The following is a 22,245-nucleotide window of genomic DNA, read 5'->3' as shown; positions in this document are numbered from 1 at the left end:
ACTGAGCCACAGCAGCCAGGCAAGTTTAGCTATTTTAATGTCAGGAAAAATAGATATTAAGAAAAAATTATTAATAGGAGTAACGAGGCTCTCTACAAAATGGTAAAAGATTAATTTTGAGCATTTGTACCTAATAATAAGGCCTTAAAAAATAAGTAAAAAATGACAGAACCACAAGGAAAAATAGGAAAAAATCAGTTATAATGTGAGATTGTCACATACTTATAACAGCTTTCTATCCCTGCATAACTAAGTACCCCAGAACTCATGGGATTAAAACAACTTCTTATTGGTTCACAAGCCTTTGACTTAGAATTCTGGGTGAGGCTCAATGAGAGGAGTGGCTGATGTCTGCATACACATATACACTCACCCTGCTAATGGACTTGTGAGTACACTAGAACAGATACTTATATGAGCCATTCATTCCTTTGGTGGCTTTATTTTTGAGCGACATTATCATTTTTTCCTGAAAGTGGTAGAAACGTAATTAGTTCATCTTAATATATGTTTTGGGTATGGTTTGGTTTTGTTTACATTTCTATTACATGAGTGTCTTGAAAGTATACATAATACTTTTAAGTGTACGTAAGATTCTTTAGTGGGTGGAATTCCTTCCAACACACAAGCTCATCAACTTGTTTTAAATTTCTGTCTTAGGAGAAAGACACAAGAGTATGTGAACATCCACTCTCAGATATAGTGATTGCAGGTGAAGCCGCTCATCCTTTGCCACATACATTTCACCGCTTGCTTCAAACGATCTCCGATCTCATGATGTCCCTCCCCAGTGGCAGTTCACTACAGCAAATGGCCCTGAGGTAATGTTTTGTCTAAGTAGTCAAGGTACATTGGAGAAGAGATTTTATGGGTTGTTTACATTCAAATTGCTTAGAAGTCCTCTGCAAATAGTAAGATACAAAGAATTCCTACATTATGTTAATCGTGCCCCCCTCTTTCCTGTCATAATTTAGAATTGCCCCTCTTCTTAGTTTATACCTGTTTATTCCTCTGTAAAATACGGATAACATACTTCTTAGTGCTCTAAATTATCAGTCTGTAACAATCTTCCTCACTTTTCCTCCCTCCTAGCCCAAATCACTTGTCTGAGTGCTGCCCAAGAGTAGAAATTTAAATGTCACAAAAAGGGAGAGGGAGCTTGAAATCTCAACAACAGAAATCAAAACAGGATTTTGAATTGAAAAGAATCTTAAGAAAAGTAGAGCCCAGTTATACACGACTAATTTTAAAACTACCTTGAGGAACATCACCTCCTTTAAAGTTTAAACCTGCTGAGATTTTAACATTTATATTGAGAACCTTGTTATTAGATCCACATATACTAGAGACTAACATAAATAAATGTCCCATTGATTGTTATAAAAGATGGGCTGGTGGAGTGATTTTGGCTACCCACAGCCCCTAATGGGTAAGACCAACAGAGGGTAGATTTTGTTTCCTCCTCCCAAGATTTTTGAAGTGCAGGATGTATTGTTACACTCTGAGGAATCCATATGGAATTTTAAGACCGATAAATTTGAGAAGCTGTCATAGTTCAGGTAACACTTGTCTACAAAAGTAATAAATTATCTTTTTTGTTTCCATGGCCTTGATCTTCAAGTATCCAGTTTTTCTGTATTTAAAATGAGTGAACTTTCCTTAACATTTATCCCATTTTTTTTTCTTAGAGATTACCTTTATTTTTTAAAAAAGCCAATAGCAATGTTTTTGTTTCCTTAAGTTTTTTAATTTTTACTTTTACCTAGATTGTTAAGATTTCTTGAAATATTTGAATGTCTTAGAAATCCCTGAAACAGAATTGTTGAGTATATTGTTTATGCCTTTTTTAGATGCTGGAGTCTGAAATTCAAGCAATCTGATCACCAGTTCCTCCACCAGAGCAACGTCTTTCATCACATTAACAATATTTTGTCAAAATCAGATGATGGAGATAGTGAGGAGAGTTTTAGCATCAGTATTCAGTCTGGCTTTGAAGCTATGAGTCAGGTCAGTCACTGAACAGTTATCCTGTTAATATTCAACAGTATATTGAAGGAAAAATGGAAAGTCCCTCATAAACAATTTGATACTTAATTTTATTTCTTAGTTCATGTCTGTTTTAATATGATAGGAGATTTCCATTTGAGTAGTATAATCATTTGTATTTGTTGTTGGTAGGAATTATGCATAGTCATGTGCTTAAAGGACTTAACCAGCATCGTTGACATAAAAACTTCAAGCCGGCCTGCCATGATTGGCAGTTTGACAGATGGTTCCACGGAGACTTTTTGGGAATCAGGAGACGAGGATAAAAACAAAACTAAGAACATCACCATCAACTGTGTAAAAGGAATCAATGCTCGCTACGTATCTGTTCACGTGGACAATTCCCGAGATCTTGGGGTAAGAAAGGAAACTTAATTTGTGACTCATTAGTTCTTTCAGACTATTAGTAACCAGGCACTCTAATTTCTGAGTTTAGCAAAAAGATAGAACTTTACCAAGCAAACAGCATTTTATATTTATCAAAGAAATCGTAAGTCTAAAAACAGATTAATATGCCTGGGGATACTGTGAAAGACGAGTTCTAAAAAGAGCTCTTATTATACATGCAGCATCACTACAGATAAACAAAACAGTGGGTTGCCCAAAAAGTCCTTTACTTTTTTCCCATACAAGACACATTTTCCATGTTCACCAATAATATTATTGATTTGGATATTTTGAGTATGTCTGCTTTCTCCTGCTCTTGGCTTCTAGTGAGTGGAGGCCAGGGGTGCTGCTAAACATTTCCCAATGCCTAAGACAGCCCCACAGCAAAGACTTACTTGGCCAAAATGTCAATAGTACCAAGAAACTTCACAAACCACTTTTGACACTTTTGGCACCTTCTCCATATACTGCACAAATCCTTTTTTTTTTTGAGCTTTATTTGCCTTTACCTTTCTTGAAATAATAAAGCATAATACATCAAAAAGGTTGCATATTTTCTTGCATCTCTAATATTAAAATGGCTGCACAAAAATTCACCGATTTTGATAAGTTTTTTTAAATGCACTCTGGTATGACCCTGTTACAATACAATCTAACAAAATTGTTTCAAGTGAAGTTAAAGACAACTAAGCACTACTACAGCATCGTGCAAAAAAAAAAAAAACCCGGACATTTTGGCCAACCCAATAAATGTCTTCTCTGTACTTTTCTACCTCCATGCCCTTGTTTAAGCTATTATTCCCTTGGCCTGGAAGTCATCCCCGTAAACTCTCTCGTATTCTTCCCACATCTTTAAGACCCAGCAGAGAAATCCCTTCCCGATACCTCCTCTATAAAAAAATACTCCTTCCCTTCTCAGCTTTTTTATTTTACTCTGGTGGCACTTAATACATTTTGACCTATACTGTAATTGGCTTTCTATTTCTAAACCTCACCCCCAGCTGTCATGGCGGGAGTGAGGGGAGTTCCTGGACTAACCTAAGTAACCATAATTTATATTCTACCTAACCCTAACTTGTCCACGTGTTTCAAATGAATTAAGCACTATTTTAAACGGCACTAAACCCAAGGAAAAAGAGTTCTATTTGAGCGTTATGAACCAAGAAAAAAGCACCACTGCCAAAACTCCATTCTTCTGCCTCCATTCCTAAGGAAGGATACTTTTTGGTATTATTTTCCCTCAGAATGGATGTGTCTTTTTAGCAGATACAGTATTACTAAATCTCCCTGCATCAGTTTTAAGCTGCTCCTATCCATTTGCATACTTCCCTTTCCAGGAAGACCCAGAGTGTTGGGGTTGGGTCTCAGAGAGCCTAGGTGGAATAAGCCAACCACAGAATTCCAGTCTGCAGTCAGAGAACTCTTTACCATTCTTAGCCACCCCCGATTCCTGTCCATCAGTGCAGATTCAGTTCTTCCCTACAGTTGGGTAAGAAAAAGGGGATTACATGCAAATTAAAACCACAGTAAGATGCCGCTTCACAACAACCTGAATGGCCATCACAGTCAGATCAACAAACAGCAAGTGCTGGAGAGGTCGTGAAGAAGAGGGAACCATCGTTGGCACTGTTGGTGGGAATGCAGACTGGTGCAGCCGCTGTGGAAAACAGTGTGGAATTTCCTCAGAAAACTAAAAGGAGAACTGCCTTTTGACCTGGCAATTCCAGTGCTGGGATTATTCCCTAAGAATCCTGAAACACCAATTCAAAAAAACATATGTACCCTAATGTTCATAGCAACATTATTTACAATAGCCAAGTACTGGAAATAGCCTAAGTGCCCATCAGAAACTGAATAGATCAGAAAACTGCGGTACATTTACACAATGGAATTCTATGCAGCAGAAAGAAAAAAGGAGCTCCTACCCTTCTTGAAAACATAGATAGAACTGGAGAGTATTATGCTAGGTAAAATAAACCAGGTGGTAAAAGAAAAATACCATAGGATCTCACGTCTAAGTGGAACCTAATCAACAAAACAAACAAACAAGCAAAGTAGAACCAGAAACATGGAAATAAAGACCAAACTGACAGTGACCAAGGAAAGAGAAGAGGGGGATAATGGGAAAAGGGGGGAGGGACAAGTCAAGGAACATGTATAAAAGACCCATGGACAATGACAGTGGAGTGCGTGAGGATTGAATGTGGGAGGTGGGGGCGGGTAGGGCAGGGGAAGTAATGGGGGGAAAATGGGGACAACTGTGACTGAACAACAATAGAAACATGAGAAAAGAAAAAGGAAAAGGGGCTTAGCTAATGTATCATGGATTTATCTTGCCAGAAAGTCAAGTGTAGTAAATCGGAACATTTTTCTGAATAGAACTCACTGTTCAGTACAAACTTATCTTTGATTCTGGTGCATTTTAAGCCAGGACATATTCTTCCTGCAGAATAATGATTCTACTCAATTTGAAGCTTTTGCCTTTAAGAACTTTCCTCTAAGTTATGTATCCCGATGTTTATGTACCTCTGTGTCCTCCAGCCTGCCTACCAGAGTGACTCATTTGTTGATTTGAATTCCATCAGCTTGTAGCACTTAAAGTATGCAGCTCTCCAAGGAAGTAATCTGTTTCTTGATGTACTTTGCAGAAAACTTATTTAACCTTAAAGTCTGTGGCTCTCCTGCTGGCATAATAACTCTTTTCAGTATTTAAGAATATTGAACTTCTACTGTCTGATACTTATTTTGTTTGTTACTGTTCCTTGACTAGTTTAGCAAAGACCTCGAGGGGATAGTACCCAACATTCTCATATATCCTTCTTCAAGTCCATGATGCAGTTGGGTGCATTGTATAGTTAGTTAGGCTAACTGCTAGACTTCTTTTTACTTGCAGAGCAATGAGAATGTAGCAGTGAGAGTAGAACAGAAGTGACAAAGCAGAGTTGTTGAAAGATGCCATGATAGAATGCTTAAATGTTTAGACTTTGAGTAAAAAGAAGGAATGCCAAGCTACTCCCACCAAGCCCATGGAGGAAAGTTGAAATGTGAGATTTAAAGTGGAGTTTGTAAATAAGAAATTACTGGAGTTGTAGGAAGTATGGTTGGTTGGACAAGTGGAGTGAGGTCAGTTAGGAAGAACCATTAAGGACAGGCAGAAATGTTAATGTGATATTGCTAGGCTGTAAGAAATCATTGTAAGTTCTGGAACAGAAATATGGCATAGTAACTATTTTGAATTGTCTGTTTTAGAATAAAGTTACCTCAATGACCTTCTTAACTGGCAAAGCAGTGGAAGATTTGTGCAGAATAAAGCAGGTAAATAAAATTTTGTCATTAAATGTTTTGCTATCTAGTGAGAAATTTCTTCCAGTCTCCACTGTTGAGTTCTAATTTTGGCATGCTACCAAAAAATTACAGGAAATCATCTATTTGAAAACACTAAATTGATAAGTGGTCCATATGCAGGAACAGTTATAGCCATCCCTGTCCTAAACATTGCACCCACATTGCCCTGAATGCTCCCCAGTCATGAGCAGTTATATTCCTCAGACCTGTGTCCTACCTACCACAACTGTATCACAGGCTTGATCCACAATTAACACCTTAATTCACCTACACTGCAGGTTAAAATGTAGGTTGTTATCCTCTAGCCTGAAAAATCTATCATTTATAATACTGCAATTACATCCAGATTGTAAGTCAAGTTACAAACCAACTCTAGAAACAGGTTAGGCTTTTCTATGCATGAATCTGAGATTCTGTATAAACTCACTTACTTGTGTTAATGAAATTGTCACAGCTGTTCTTCTGTAGCTGCTTTGTCCAATGAACATGGACCACTTGTTCTGTTCTGAAAATCATATTGAAAGAATAAATTGGTATGTTGGGTTAAACAGTGAATTTTGTTTAAATTGTTAAAGAATTTGGGGAAATAATCTCATTCATTGAGATAGTATTTGTTTATGCATAATGCTCTTTTTAGGAAATTGACATTATCAATTAAAAGTCTTTATAAAAATATAGATATCTTGAATCATTTTTGGACATCAAATAGCATAAGAACAGTTTCCATTTTTTCAAGTGAGTAGTATCAGCCATTTCATAATGCACTGAAATTTAATCTTTGAAAAAAAGTTAAATTCTCAATAAAATACAGTACAATAAGGAATCATAAATCTGAAGTTCCCTATGTAGTTTTTCTTAAAAAGTAAAACATAAGTACTTGTGCGTCAAGGGATTAGTCAGGGAACACGTATGACGGACGCAGGGACATGGACGTGGACTACAGGGTGGGGACTGACTGTGGAGTGGGGGGTGGGCTGCTGGAGGGGGCAAAGGATGAAATAATTGGAACGTTTGTAACAAAAAATTTTTAATATTTTTAAAATGCTTATTTTTGGCTTTAATGTGAAGATACACAAAACAAAACCTCGTTGCTGAGCTTCCGAGTGTTTCTACTTACAGTTGGTGTAGGTGACATACTGTCATATAAATTGTTAGTAATGGTGTCACTTTTTTAATAGTTCATTTTTATTGTATGTTTCCCATTAATGTTTATCCCCCCTATCCCCTCTTCCACCTCCACCCATCCCCCATGCCCTGTACTCATCACAGTGTTGTTCCTGACCGAGACTTTTTCTTTTATGCTTGATTCCTCCACTCCCTAGTCATCCCCCGGAGATGGTTTCTCTTCTGTAACTTGTGCCTGGCGTTTTAATTCTCAACTCTGTCACTTAGTGAGAATCCTCCTCCCTGTGTTAACCTCACTTTCTTCACCTAAATGATAGCTACTATAGTGTTACTTATCCTCAAAACTTTCAATAAGGTAATCAGTGTGAAATTACCCAGTAAACTTGACTTTCAGTACAATTATTTGGTATTTGAGCTTGCTGCTACTAGTGCTAAGTCTGGGACAGTGATAACATAGTGATGCATCTGTGTCAGGTTTCTGTCCCTTTTCTGCTCTGCTAGGTTGATCTGGATTCCAGGCACATTGGTTGGGTAACAAGTGAACTTCCAGGAGGGGATAATCACATCATCAAAATTGAATTAAAGGGCCCAGAAAATACACTGCGAGTTCGACAAGTAAAGGTCTTGGGCTGGAAGGATGGCGAAAGCACAAAAATTGCTGGCCAGATTTCAGCCAGTGTGGCCCAGCAGAGGAACTGCGAAGCTGAGACTCTACGAGTGTTCAGACTCATCACGTCTCAAGTGAGTGTTTTTACTATACATTCCAGCACAGGATGTATTACTTCAATAATAAAATCAAGGAGTTAACAAAATATCATAGCACTTCCTAGTTTGCTGGCTACAAAGGGGGCCCATTTTTCTGCTCATAGTCCTAAACCCTGTGTTTCATTTTACGTTCATAATTCTGAGAAGTAGTGGTGTGTAGCAGGAACAGCGTGGTGATGTTACAAAGCCTGCAGAAGCAACTGTGCGTCCTCTACCTTTCACAGTGGTAATTCCTGCCAGAGAATTCCTCTCATGCCCCTGTCTTCTTCACCAGGTATTTGGAAAGCTCATCTCAGGAGATGCTGAACCGACACCCGAACAAGAAGAAAAAGCACTATTGTCATCACCTGAAGGAGAGGAAAAAGTATACAATGTATTTATTTGTATTCTAAAAATATTTATTACCCTTTTTCATTTCCTTTTGTTCAGTGAAATAATCCATGTATTGCTATGTATTTTAATGAATATGTGATATTAGTTTACGTGCAGTTCATATTTTTTACTTTAATTAGAAGATAAAGGAGCTATCAAAAGAGATTCATTGTTCATGTCTGATCTAGCTAATATGAGAGGTAACAACCAAATTTGCTGTATACTTTGGACTGTCGTATTCAGATGTTAGCACTTGTAAAATTAACTCAGTCATTTACTGTGCTGTGTACCATCAATTGTCTTCTTCCTACATTTTATCTGTCTTCACAGCCCAGCCTAAAAAACCGTCTTCTCCCTGAACTTTCTTTATGCTTTTCCCCCAAACAAAAAGTAGTTTTCCCTCTGCTAAACTTTGTAGGAATCTCTGTGTATCTCTTGGTTTCTCTCTTGATATATTTATTTGTGTGTATCTTTTACCACTTGTTCTACTGAATCACAGTTTCTCAAAGACCAAGTACATGTCTGGTTCATCTTTATATCCACCATGGTTTATACCCACGTGTTCAGTACATTTTATTGGAATAACCTATTCTTACACTGTTCTTGAAATTGCTCCTAAAATGCAGCTGCTTTACTTAATTTGGTCTAAACCAAAGCACTGTACCTAAGAGGAAAACCTTACCATTTCCAAAAAGAGAAGTCAACTCTGACATCTCAATTATTCTTATATCTTTATATGTTACACATAATCACCCACACCCCTTTGAAAGATAATTTTAAGGATTTACCTAGTGTAGCATTGTGCCTTCTGGTGCATAGTATCTAAGTCATCCACATTTTTCTGTTTGGGGTCTGTAAGAAAAAGATTTCATCAACTGGTAATTTCTTTCAGCACTTTTTGCAGACATCGTTTAAAAGACTGTAAGACTATGCAACTACTCAATAAACCAACTGAGTTTTAGCAAATGGCAATTCTTTGCTTAAAAACCTTGAGAATCAGCACTACAGCCTCAAAAAGCTTCTTTTCTGTCCTTAGATTTTAAGCCTCTTTGCCCCCTGAAAAGTCAAGAGGGGTACTATTAAATGTGCAAAAATGTGCACATGTGACATATTTTGAAGTACATTGAGATAGATTATTGTGCCCTGGAGTGACCAAGGAAGGCTTCTTGCAGGAGGGTGTGGGTATTGGAAATGAGTTAGACCTGGGAGAGACTGGATGAAAGTTGGATCAGTGGAGAAGATGAGTCCAGGAGCTCATTGGAGAGGATAATCTCACTGGAGCAGGAGAGTATGTATTGAGGTGTTACGGTTGAATAGGAAAGATTATGCCAGCAATTGAATGCCCATGATATAATTGTTAAGATAATCATTTTAAGTCAGTTTTTTTATATAAAGTTTACATACAAAAAAAAGTCATCCTTTTAAATTGTGTCATTCTGACCAATGTATATACAATGTATATACAAGGAGAAGGGGGACACACACAAAAAGAAATTTATTTATAAAAAATTATGTATTTATTCTTACATCTTTGAACTTTAGTCACATTCAAAGTACTTTCCAGTTGATACAATACACCTATAGAAATGTTTTTTTTCCACTGCTCAAAACAGTTTTTGAACTCATTGATTTTAATGTGTTTTAGTGCTTCTGCCATTTTTTTGTTTCACCTTTAAGGACTTTTAAGGACTTAAATGATTCCCTTTAAGAACTTTTTCTGGGGAAACAAACAAAAAAAAGTCACTCGGGGCAAGATTGGTTGAATAGGGAGGGTAGGACACAGGAGTCATGCCATTTTTGGTCAAAACCAGCTGAACACCAGTGTGGTGTGGGCAGATGCTCTCATAAGTCACCCATCATGAAATGGGCAAAAGTGTTGAAAGAGTCTTCAAAAAAAATTTTTTTTGGCAAAAAAAAGTAAACACAGCCTCTCACAATACCACCAGCTGGCACACTGATACAGATGGATTCCTAGAACACTAACCTGGCAGGGGAAGCCTGTACTACAAGGTGTCTGTCTTCCAGAAGATAATTCTGGTTTTTTGGGAGCTCCCCCATCATACAGCAGTAAAGTCATCACCACAATCAAGTTTTAAACATATTACTCCCAGAATTTTCCTCATGCTCCTTTGCAAGTTAGTCCCCTCATTTCACGCCTAGACCTTGTCAGCCACTTTAGTGTAGGGTCTGTTTAAATCTTTCACCCATATTTTTATATTGGATTATCTGTGTTATTATTGAATTATAAAATTCCCTTATATATTCAAGATATTCAGGTTATAGGTCTTTTACCAAATGTGTGTGCTCAAATACTTTCTCCTTCTCTGAGGCTTGTCATTCAGAGAGCAGAAGTTCTTAACTTTGATGAAGTCCATTTTATCTGTTTTTTTTTAAATGACTCATGATTATTGTGTCCTACCTAAAATGTAAGATCACAAAGATTTTTGCCATATTTTCTTATAGAAACAGTTTTAGTTATTTTTTAGAGCTAAACACATTTCAAGTTAATTTTTCTGTACAATGGGGAGCTTAGGGTTGAGGTTCTTTTTTTGCTTTGTTTTGTTTTGTTTGGCATATAGATGTCCAGCCACCATTTATTGAATAGACTACTCTTTATCAATAATCAATTCACCATAAATGTATAGATCTATTTCTGGACTCTCTTCTATTTCATTTACATACACATATGTGTATATATATATATGTTGGTGTAAGATATACATACATACGTGTGTGTATCTCATACCAGCATCAGACTATTTTGATTACTGCAGCCATATAGAAAATCATGGAATCAGATTTCAACCTGGTTCTCTTTCAGTATAGTTTTCTAGGTCCTTGGATATCTATGCAAACTTAGAATTATTTGTCAGTTCTTTCCCCCAGAACAAACTTCTTGAGTACTGACTGGAATTGCACCAAATTCATAAGTCAATTTGGGGAGAATCAGTGTCTTAATAATATTTAGTGTTTCTATCCATAGACATGATATAGGCTCTCCATTTCTTTAGATCATCTTCAATTACTGTCAGGAATTTTTTGTAGCGTAGTGTAGAGATCTTGTCCATATCTTATTAAATTGTTCTATAAACATTTTATGTTTTTGATGCTATTGTAAACAGTATTTTTTATTTCGCCTTCTAGTTGTTCTTTATATATGTGTAGTCATGTGTGTGTGTGTGTGTGTGCGTATATGACTTTGTATATCACTCATGACTTAGAAGAGTGCCATGCATATAATAAGCACTATAAAATTTCATCCTTTGTTTTTCTTTTTATGGTATGTTTCTTTGGTTACTGTCAGTGTCAGAGTAGCTTAATTTATAGAGTTTTGTTGGACATTTTCCTTTTTTTAAAGTTACTTTATCTTTTTAAAGATCTTATTTTTTTTTAGAGAGGGGAAGGGAAGAAGAAAGAGAAGGAGAGAAACATCAGTATGTGGTTGCTACTTGTACGCCCCCTACTGGGGACCTGGCCCACAACCCAGGCATGTGCCCTGGCTGGGAATTGAACCAGCGACACTTTGGTTTGCAGGCCAGTGCACAATATACTGAGCCACACCAGCCAGGGTTTGACATTTCCCTTTTTAGCTGAATGTCATTTTCTGAACTAATCTTCAAAAAATTGAATGTAGGATATGAACTAATTAATGTTCACAATTTATGAATAGATTCAATCAAAGTGACCCAAATTGACTAAAGAAATTCATGAAAAGATAGCGTACTTCTCTGAATATCTTAAATTTAGAAATTTTGTTCTTTTTACAGTCACCTTAGCCGTTGGCGGTTTCTTCAAACTCTATCCTTTGTCATAGTGTGTGTTGTACACCTCAATTTAAAGTAAATTCACCTTTAAAAATACCTACATAATTATTTCTCAAAATACTTTTTTCCCATTTATTTAAACAGAAAAACTCAGAAACCAAAGGAGTTCACCCATTTTTTTTCATTCACCCTCTCCCTTGGTGACTGTCAGTTTCTCTTTTTATCTATGAACTTGGTTTTATATGTATATACATATATAATACATAGTTTTTTTAAAACATTATACATTTAAGGGAAGTCATTTGGTATTTATCTTTCTCTAACTTATTTGAATTAACTTAGTGCCCTTAAAGTCCATCCATATCGTTGCAAATGGCAAGATTTCGTTTTTTAGAGCTGAATAATATTTCATTGTGTGTGTGTATGTGTATAGACGTGTGTATCTCTGAATTTCTTCATCCATTCATTCACTGATGGACACTCAGGTTGCATCCATTGTCTTGGCTATTGTGTATAATGATGTGGTGAATGTAGAGGTACATACATGTTTTGAACGAGTGTTTTCAATTTTTTTTCTGATAAATACCCAGAAGTGAGATTGCTGGATCATATGGTAGCTCTACTTTTAATGTTTTTGAAGATTGTATTGATTTTCATACTGGATGCCCCAATTATCATTCCCACCCAACAACAGTGCATAAGGGTTCCTTTTTCTGCCATCCTTGCCAACACTTGTTATTCTTGTCTTTTCAACAATAGCCACTCTAACAGGTGTGAGGCGATACCTCACTGTGGTTTTGATCTGCATTTCCCGGATGATTAATGGTGTAGAGCATCTTTTCATGCACTGTTGGCCGTCTCTGTGTGTGTCTTCTTCGGAAATGTGTCTGCTTAGATCTTCTACCCATTTTTAATCAGTTGTTTGATTTTTTTATTGCTATTGAGTTTAATAGATTTTAGATATTGGCCCCTTAACAGATACATGATTTTTTCCTGTTCAATAGGTTGCTTTTTCATTTTGTTGGTGGTATTCTTTGCTGTGAAGAAACTTTTTAGTTTGATGTAGTCCCCACCTGTTTAATTTTTGGATATCTTAAAATGTAAAATGTGCAAATTTTATTCAGAGAGCCTGCTTTATTTTTTTTTCCTTTTTCTATGTAAAGGCAACATCAGATGCTGACCTGAAAGAACATATGGTTGGAATCATATTCAGCAGGAGTAAACTGACTAACTTACAAAAACAGGTTGGTTAATAGCCATTTCATTGTCTTCATCCATTTTTGTTTGTTTTTAAGGTACAAAGTGTTTTCCAAAATTAATGGAGGCTTTTTAAAAAATCTTCACCCAAGGATATGCTTTTATTGATTCTACAGAGAAAGAGGGTGTGTTGGGGGGGCAGAGGGGTGGGCAGAGAGACAGACAGACATCAGTGTGAGAGAGAAACATGTGCCCTGACTGGAAATCAAACCCGCAACCTTTTGGTGTACCAGACAGCATTCCAGCCAAGTGAACTACCTGGCCAAGGCTGGAGACCTTCTTATCCTGCTCTACGGGTCCTGCAGAATGTATCTTCCTTCTTCCCAAGAGAAAGTAGTTTACTGGCATACCTGCATCGCTCCAAAGATTCGTTATGAGTATTAACTTTCTCACCCTGCTGTTCTTTGTTATTTTTTATTATCAGTTAGATCATTTCATCTTGGTGTCAAACGCCCAACTGTATTAGATTTCATTTGTATTTCCTGTGTTCCTTTCCCCACTTTTTTGTTGGTTGGTTGATTTCTTTTTATTTTGCTGACCAATATTGTTAACTGAAGAGTGTTAATGTTTTTACTTATTAGGATATTGGGAAGTATCAATACATTGTTCATATAATGGAAAGTCTAAATAACATAAAAATTAGCTCTTCAAATGTCAAAAAATACTGATTTTAAATTAGCCCATTATTTTACTTTTCATCACCATTTAATCTTATAAGTAAATGACAAATTTATTTGTGCTTTATCTTTTAACAACTTTTTATTGAATCTTAGATGCTACCAGTCATTAAATATGCTGTTACTTTGTATATCACTAAAAAAGAAAATTTGCTGACAATTTATTTGTGAATGCCATCAATTATAAAACACATTATCAACTGAAATGTTCCACTGTGGGATAGGGGGCAGATTTGCCTAGAAGTGATAAAATATTGTAATCTGTTTTTGTTTGATATTTTAACTATAGGCAGGGGCCTTAGTAACCTGTATACAAGTAGATTCTATATAGTAGTTGATTTAACATTCAGATTTTTAATCATGATGCCCCTAGTTTTCCTTACTTGTTTTTTAAGATGAGTTGAGAGAATGATATGATGTATTGTAGAATTAACTGAGAAGAGTATTAAGTTGAGTATCAACTAATATTCTTGTCTTTTTTTAGAAAAAATAGGAATAGTAAATCAGACTTACAAATATGTTTTACATTTTCTTTATGTTGCTGTGTCACCTTTTAAATAGGTTTGTGCTCACATAGTTCAGGCCATTCGCATGGAAGCCACCAGAGTTCGTGAAGAATGGGAACATGCCATATCAAGCAAAGAAAATGCCAATTCTCAGCCCAATGATGAAGATGCCTCCTCTGATGCTTACTGCTTTGAACTGCTCTCCATGGTTTTGGCGTTGAGTGGCTCTAATGTGGGCCGGCAGTATCTGGCTCAGCAGCTAACTCTGCTCCAGGATCTCTTCTCGCTGCTCCACACAGCATCCCCTCGGGTCCAGAGACAGGTGACTGGTCATACCACTTACCTTTTGGCTTATTTTGTTACTTGAAACATTGTTAAAAATTAAACTAGTAAAGTATAGGACCTTAATTATGGATTTTTGTTTCATTCTGTTTCAGGTTTTGGATTGTATTTTAACTCTTTGCTTTTTATTTTTGACTCATTCTAATGAGCATATGGAAAAGCAAAATAATACTTTATTTTACTAATGTGCTGTTGTGACAAAGAGTATTATGGCTACTGATTGTCTCATACTTTGAAATCTATAATATAATTTTCCCTCAATCCTGACCAAATAAAAGACATGTTTTTTTCTTGCTGCCATGAAGTGGAAATTACCACTTGGGAAATAAAAAAATAGTGCTTAAATCATATTTCTGTCCTTCTCAAAGCTCTGAATTCATAGAATGCCAGCTAGATTCATTAAAAATAATAAAATTGAAAACTTTAAAAGACCACTCTTTAAATAAAATTCTTTCCTTTTATTTTTTTAACAGGTGACCTCCTTACTAAGACGAGTTTTGCCTGAAGTGACCCCCAATCGTCTGGCCAGCATCATAGGCGTGAAATCCCTCCCCCCAGCAGATATCAGTGATATCATTCACTCAACAGAGAAAGGGGATTGGAATAAATTGGGTATCTTGGACATGTTTCTAGGATGCATTGCCAAAGCACTCACAGTACAGCTGAAAGCCAAAGGAACTACCATCACAGGAACAGCTGGAACCACCGTGGGCAAAGGAGTTACAACAGTTACCCTTCCAATGATTTTCAATTCCAGGTTGGTTATTGCAGCTTTTTTAATACTAAAATAGAACAGAATGAGCTACTGTTTGGAGAAATGAGATGTGATGTAAGATTCCACCTTATTTGCCACAAATGATTGACCAATATATTGAAAAGAATGCTGTATATAATGAAAGTTTTATTTTGAATTAGTGGGAAAATGTGTCTGCTAATAGTGACCTTGGAATACATCCCATGTAAAAAAATTATAGTCCTTTACTTCACACCATATATAAAAATAAACTTGAGATCAATTAAAGCTTTACATATATATATTTCTTTAAAATTCTATAAGAAGAGATATTAAAATATTTTTGTAATCTTTAATTTGGAAAGACTCCCATAAATGAAACATAAAACCACAAAGTCAGAGAAGAAAAGATTCACAGATTTGACTACATAAAAATGAAAATTAACTGATATACAATACTTGGAAAAAGTATTTAACACCTATAGTGGACAATAAATTATTAGGCATAATATTAGAAGAATGACTGCAAATCAGTGAGAAAAAGACAACTGATAGACAACAAGAAAAGTTAGTTCAAGGAAGAAAAACTATTAATACCAGTAAGCAAATGAAAGACACTTTACTAGTAATCAGAGAAATGTAGATAAAACAATAAGAGAATATCTTTGCACTGTCAGCATTATGAAGAAATAGACATTTTTTAATGATATGTAATATAAATGGCTACAATCTTTTTGGATGTCTTACATAGCGTATCACTATATAAGATGCATATCCTTTGACTTACCAATTCTATTTCTACAGCTGTTTCCATCAAAAGTGTTTGTACATGTGCACAGATGTGTATACAAGGATGTTTATGGCAGAATTATGTCTTAAAGCAGAATATTACAGACATGCTAGTAAAAAAGTCAAACCATGATACTAAGCAAATAATAACAGAATGTAAAGCAATGTTTTGCTTCCTTTATCTCCATAGACTTGTCAGGGCAAAAAATGCCAGCTGAACTCAACAATAGTTTGCTCAGTGATGTTGTTGACATTTTCTGATGCAAGCTCTGTATTATCTGTATGAAGACAGTTTGTGGTCTATGGATATGCTTTAAATAGCACTGTTCTAAAAAATGCATACATAAATAATATATAAACATATTTCAAAGGGAGCACATATCAGAATAGCTACTCTCTTGCTATGAAGTCACAGATAATGGTAATGTGTTGATGATTTTTAAGTGCTTTAATTGATTGGATCATTTAAAGGATTAGAGTGCTGTATGTTGAAATAAAAGTTTTCATCTACTCATTTTTTACTATCACTGATTGTGCAAGCACTGACTTTTTTTTGCAGTTACATTCGACGAGGTGAAAGTCATTGGTGGATGAAGGGCTCAACTCCCACCCAGATCTCAGAGATCATCATTAAACTTATTAAGGACATGGCCGCAGTAAGTTTTCATCCTACTGAGCACTGTGTCAGTGAAAGCTTATTAACAGAACAAGTGGCTTATTCTACTGAATTATAGGAGAAGTGCATTAGTGTTATTTTAGTTAAGTTAAAGGTTTTGTTTAATAGGATAACTATTGCATCATTTATCTTTTCAGTTAGTTATAAATTTGTCCTTTGTGTAAATTATGTTCATTTCAAGCCTCCAAGTTCATTTACTTGATAATCGTAACGAAAGTCTTTCAGAACTTTAAAACTTAAATGATGATATTATATATATTTGAACTCTAAAAAATAGCCTCTGTCTAAAAGGAAAAAGGGGCTCCTCAAAGTGTCTGTTTCTCTTTTTCAGTTCTCAAGGTTTATAAAATCTTTACTCTTCTTTATTAATGTCTTACACACTGTCTTTGGATGTTAGCTTTGTGGGAAGATCTGGGAGTGTGGAGGAAAGAGAATTATTTATCAGAGTGCCTTGTTGTTACTGGGTACTCTGTACTGTTAGTTTCCTTGCATTCCCTTATCTCTAGGAGTTCAGCCTGAGGAGGAGAAGATATTGTGAGTTACAGGTTTCTGATGGTAAAGTAGATGGCAGGCCATTTTAACGGAGGGGGAATTTGAACTGCCCCTTTAAAGATTGCTAGAATGCAGATATGAGATGAGAGAAGATACTCTGGAGAAATAAAAAGTCCTTTCACTTTCCCCAACAGTGTGCACATTTCCTCAGTCAGAGAAATGGAGAATTTCTTCATTTCTCAAATAGGCTTTTTCAGTATGTTCACTGGATGGAAATATTTAAGAAAACTGTTTAGCAACAGCTAAATTCTGTAGTACTTAAAAAGTGATAGTTATTGGTAAAAATCAAGTTAAAAATTAAGGAAGTTGCAATTTGAACCCATTTATGTTCTTGAGCTCCAATAATAATCACCTAAAGCAGTAGCTTAGCTGTATAAATTTCATGTTAAGTAAAAAGTTTTCATAATTGAAATTTCTCAAGCTTAGAAACTTTAGTACCTATGTTTTTTTATCAAAACATAAAAGGACTTCCAGAAAAAATGGAGGTGTAAGTAGAAGTTGATTTGCTTCCTCACACAACCAAAAGAAGGACAACAAATTTAAAAACAAAAAGCAACCAGAACTGCCAGAAAAATTGAACTGTATGGAAGTTCAACTACTAAGGAGTTAAAGAAAAAAACATTTATCCAGCCTGTTAGAGGGGCAGAAATGGACAGCTGGGACGGAGAGGACATGTGGCAGGCAAGGCAGTGTCTGGCAAACCAGGTGGTCCCACATTTGTGTGTGGATAAACTGGGAGGAACAACTGGGGAGCGAGACAGACCTCTCAACCCAGGGTTCCAGGGTGGGGAAATAGAGCCTCGAGACCTCTGACTGTAAAAACTTCTGGGGGTTTCAGCAGGGGGAGAAACTCCCAGTCTTACAGGAGAGTCCATTGGAGGGACCCAGGGGGTCCTAGAATGTACACACACCCACCCCCTGGGAAATCAGCACCAGAAGGGCCCAGTTCTCTTGTGCGTAGTGGAGTAAGTAACAAAGTGGGGCAAGAGCTGAGCAAGCAGCATCATTTCATCTCTGACTCTTCCCCCGCATATAGTGTCACAACACAGCAAAGTGGGTTGCCCCACCTGGGTGAATACCTAAGGCCCTCTACTTACAATGTAACAAGTACACTGAAACAAAGAAATACAGCCCAAATGAAAAAAACAGATCAGAACTCCAGAAAAAGAACTAAGTGACAAAGAGTAGCCAACCTATCAGATGCAGCGTTCAAAACACAAGTAATCAGGATGCTCATAGAAATGGTTGAGTATGGACACATAACAGTGGAAGAAGTGAAGGCTATGCAGAGTGGAAAAAAGGAAAATATACAGGGAACCAACAGTGAAGGGAAGGAAACCAGGACTGAAATCAAGAATTTGGAACAAAAGGAAGAAATAAACATTCAACCAGAACAAAATGAAGAAAAAAGGAATAAAAAATATCAGGAGAGGCTTAGGAACCTCTGGGACAACTTTAAATGTTCCAACATACGAAGTATAGGGATGTCAGAAGGAGAAAAGGAAGAACAAGAAATTGAAGACTTATTTTAAAAAATAATGAAAGAAATATTTCCTAATTTGGTGAAGAAAACAGACATGCAAGTCAAGGAGTTATAGAAGGTCCCAAACAAGATAACTATAAAGAGGCCCAATCTTTATAGATACATCATAATTAAAATGCCAGAGGTTAAAGATAGAATCTTGAAAGCAGCAACAGAAAAACAGTTAGTTACCTACAGGGCAGTTCCCATAATACTGTCAGCTGATTTTGCAAAAGAAACCTTACAGGCAAGAAAAGGTTAGAAAGAAGTATTCAAAGTCATGAAAGGCAAGAACCTGCATCTAACATTACTCTAACCAGCAAAGCTATATTTAGAATGGAAGGGCAGATAAAGTGCTTCCCAGATAAGGCAGAATTAGAGTTCATCATCACCAAGCCCTTATTATATGAAATGTTAAAGGGACTTATCAAAGGAGTAGAAAATCAAAACTATGAACAGTAAAATGACAAAAAACTCACAACACTCAACAACTGAACCTAAAAAACAAAACAAAAACAAGCTAAGCAAACAGAACAGGAACAGAATCACAGAAATGGAGATAACATGGAGGGTTATTAGCAGAGAGGGGGAGGAGGGAGAATGGGGGAAAGGTTACAGGAAATATGAAGCATAATTGGTAAGTACAAAATACATGGGGGAGGTTAGGAATACTACAGGAAATGGAGAAGTCAAAGAACTTATATGTATGACCCATGAACATGAACTAAGCAGGGGATTGCTGGAGGGAGGGAGGGAGGGAGGGAGGGGTGATGCAGGGTGGAGGGAGCATAAAGGGGAGGAAAAAAATGGGGCAACTATAATAGCATAATCAATAAAATATACTTAAATTTTTTAAATGCAAAAGGAAATTGCCTTAAACTCTAGAGAGTATTGAGAGTGTAATTTATTTACTTTTCTTTTGCATCATCAAAATAGTGATTAGAAGTTGAATTTTTCATAGGGCAGTGAGAGATTTTTATTTCAAAACTATGCCACTTGATTAGGATTCCACTAACAAATCTTCCCTTATGGGAGAGATGTTATTACAGAGAATAGAATTTACTACTATGATTATACATTTCTGGTTGCTTATTAAATTATGTTCTACTCAATAGGGTCATCTGTCAGAAGCATGGTCCCGTGTGACAAAAAATGCCATTGCAGAAACCATCATTGCCTTGACCAAGATGGAGGAAGAATTCAGATCTCCAGTGAGATGTATTGCAACAACGAGGGTAGGATTTTTTTCATTTGGTCTATATCATTGCATGGTCTTTTTGAGTAATATGTTTGAATAAATTTGAATCAGTAAGTCAGCTAAATTCATCTTTTTTAACCAAATATTATACTTATTTGAAAAGCATGAAGGGCTTTTTTAAATTATGAACTAAGAGTCGTTATTAATATTCCGTTATGTGTTCTTTATCACTTGTTTTCATCGTCATTTAGGAAGGTTAGAGTATACTGGTTAGAAAGGGCTAAATTTCCTCCTATGTCAGCATGTTATCTTTCCAACGGTGTATTTACTGTAGCTTACACGGTGAGTTTGGTGTCAGCATTATGCTATGATAGACTGAGGTCCTTTGAAGACAAGGCACTCCCTACTCCCTTTGGTATGGCCCAGTCCTAAGGTAGAGCCCTATAGCATATTTACTGGATTTGTAGGCCTTACTTTTTTAAAAAGTTAAAGTTTGTGCCTGGGGTAGGGTGGGGTAGGGGCAGAATCTCTCAGAGAGTAGGATTGCATTCTTCAGATGACACATCTGTAGGAATTTTTAACCTACCAAATTTCTTGTTCTGTGTGCTTCGAGGAGATTTGAGGTTTCCTTGAAGCAGGGCAGTGTGATGGCATTGGGAATAAGTAAACACTGGTGAATATTACTTATATGAATTCTCAGAATTCTGAAGAAGAAGATACATTATATTTTCCTAGGGCAGAAAAAGCAGTTAATGCTCTGTCGCCGGTGAGTGCGGCGTCTCAATCAGTTGCCCTGGCAGTTTCCCTTTCCCAGCCTGCCTGTGTTCTGTTCTGTCGTTCTGCACTCCCCTTCTTTCTTGCATACTTTCTTTTTCTTTTTCTATTTTTTCTTTTCCTCTTTTCCCTGATACTCTTCATACCCAGTGACACTCACATGCACTTCTTAGAGTTAAGAAATTTAAATTATTTTTTTCATTAATGCAGAAATATATCACTCTATGTAAAACTGAAGCTTACTGTGGAAGCCTCAGAACGTGTCGAACTATTTTTGAGGGCAATTTTCTGAAGTTGTTAGACATTTACTTTACTGGTTAGACATTTACCTATCTCTGACAAAGCACACCAAGCAGAGTGCTAGGCCATTAGGGGCATACAGAGGCTTGTGAGTCACCGTTGTCTACAAGAACCTAATATGTACCCAAACTACTCATGCGACTGTGTGAACTCAAACACCTTCCTTAGAATTTGATGCCTCAGGGAGATGATACTGGAAGGAAAAATTTGCAAGAGGCATTGGTATATTAGATATGTAAATTTATTTATTGATAGTGTTTCCATATTAGACCAATAAAGAATAATTTTATACATCAGGTAGAAAATAGACTTGTTCATCACAGCAACATTTATTCAGTACATATTTGAGTGCATGCTCTGTACATGGCATATACACAGTGAGTATGTTCACCTGGCGCTGCATCAGGAGACTTTGAGAACCACTGGCTATGTACATATTTTCAAATCCAGCTGACATTTATTGAACTGTTATCATGTGCCAGACAGTCAACACTGTGTAAGTCTTTGGGAAGCGTTCAGTAGCGTGACAGCCTTTCCTTTCAACAGCTCTGGCTTGCACTAGCCTCGCTGTGCGTTCTGGATCAGGACCACGTAGATCGTCTCTCCTCCGGAAGATGGATGGGAAAGGATGGACAACAAAAACAAATGGTGAGATGAAGATTATTTTACGTAAGATTAGCTTGTTTATAGTCAGTGTTAGCTTAGCTTTAAATAAAGAAAAACACTAAGTGAAACTACGTAATTAGTGGCACTCTTGAAAAATTGTGTCACACTGCCAAGTTCACCTCACAAGGGACCCTTCTTTGTAGTGTACTGGGGGCTTGAGTTGTATAAAAGGACTTTCCCCTCCTTCTCTGAGACATGTTTGCATCACATTAAAATTGTTTTAATCAGTCTCATGGTAAGAAGGAAATAAAGCAGTGAGAGAGGCAATATGACATTACTATTTCTTCAGAAATGTACTTAAAGTAGGTCTGATATGTATCTTTAAGACTTTTTATTAATTGCTCAAGTTTCAAAAATGAATAATCTATTCATTTAGCATACATAATGTTTGAGAAATGGATAGAAATTTTCTCAAGCTATTAAGCAAAATAGATTGTACATGTTTATTT

General features: G+C 36.4%; 1 protein-coding gene across 14 annotated transcripts in view; it reads left to right on the top strand.

Annotated features, from left to right (window-relative positions):
- MYCBP2 (MYC binding protein 2) overlaps positions 1-22,245 on the top strand; it is a 263,498-nt gene that overhangs the window by 225,275 nt on the left and 15,978 nt on the right. For 12 of the 14 annotated variants that reach the window (XM_053665528.1, XM_053665529.1, XM_053665526.1 and 9 more), the window contains 12 exons: positions 661-821; positions 1,851-2,007; positions 2,179-2,403; positions 5,683-5,748; positions 7,405-7,644; positions 7,943-8,041; positions 12,968-13,048; positions 14,300-14,566; positions 15,060-15,343; positions 16,668-16,764; positions 19,974-20,093; positions 21,677-21,778. In XM_053665528.1, the coding sequence (XP_053521503.1) occupies positions 661-821; positions 1,851-2,007; positions 2,179-2,403; positions 5,683-5,748; positions 7,405-7,644; positions 7,943-8,041; positions 12,968-13,048; positions 14,300-14,566; positions 15,060-15,343; positions 16,668-16,764; positions 19,974-20,093; positions 21,677-21,778 (1,899 nt within the window). The remainder of the gene's footprint in view (positions 1-660; positions 822-1,850; positions 2,008-2,178; positions 2,404-5,682; positions 5,749-7,404; positions 7,645-7,942; positions 8,042-12,967; positions 13,049-14,299; positions 14,567-15,059; positions 15,344-16,667; positions 16,765-19,973; positions 20,094-21,676; positions 21,779-22,245) is intronic. The other 2 variants (XM_053665535.1, XM_053665523.1) reach the window with 1 other exon arrangement.

The sequence above is a fragment of the Artibeus jamaicensis genome, unplaced genomic scaffold (genome assembly GCF_021234435.1).
Source record: "Artibeus jamaicensis isolate MK-2021 breed Jamaican fruit bat unplaced genomic scaffold, CSHL_Jam_final contig_415, whole genome shotgun sequence".
Lineage (NCBI taxonomy): Eukaryota > Metazoa > Chordata > Mammalia > Chiroptera > Phyllostomidae > Artibeus > Artibeus jamaicensis.
This window is presented reverse-complemented; position numbering and strand designations above follow the sequence as displayed.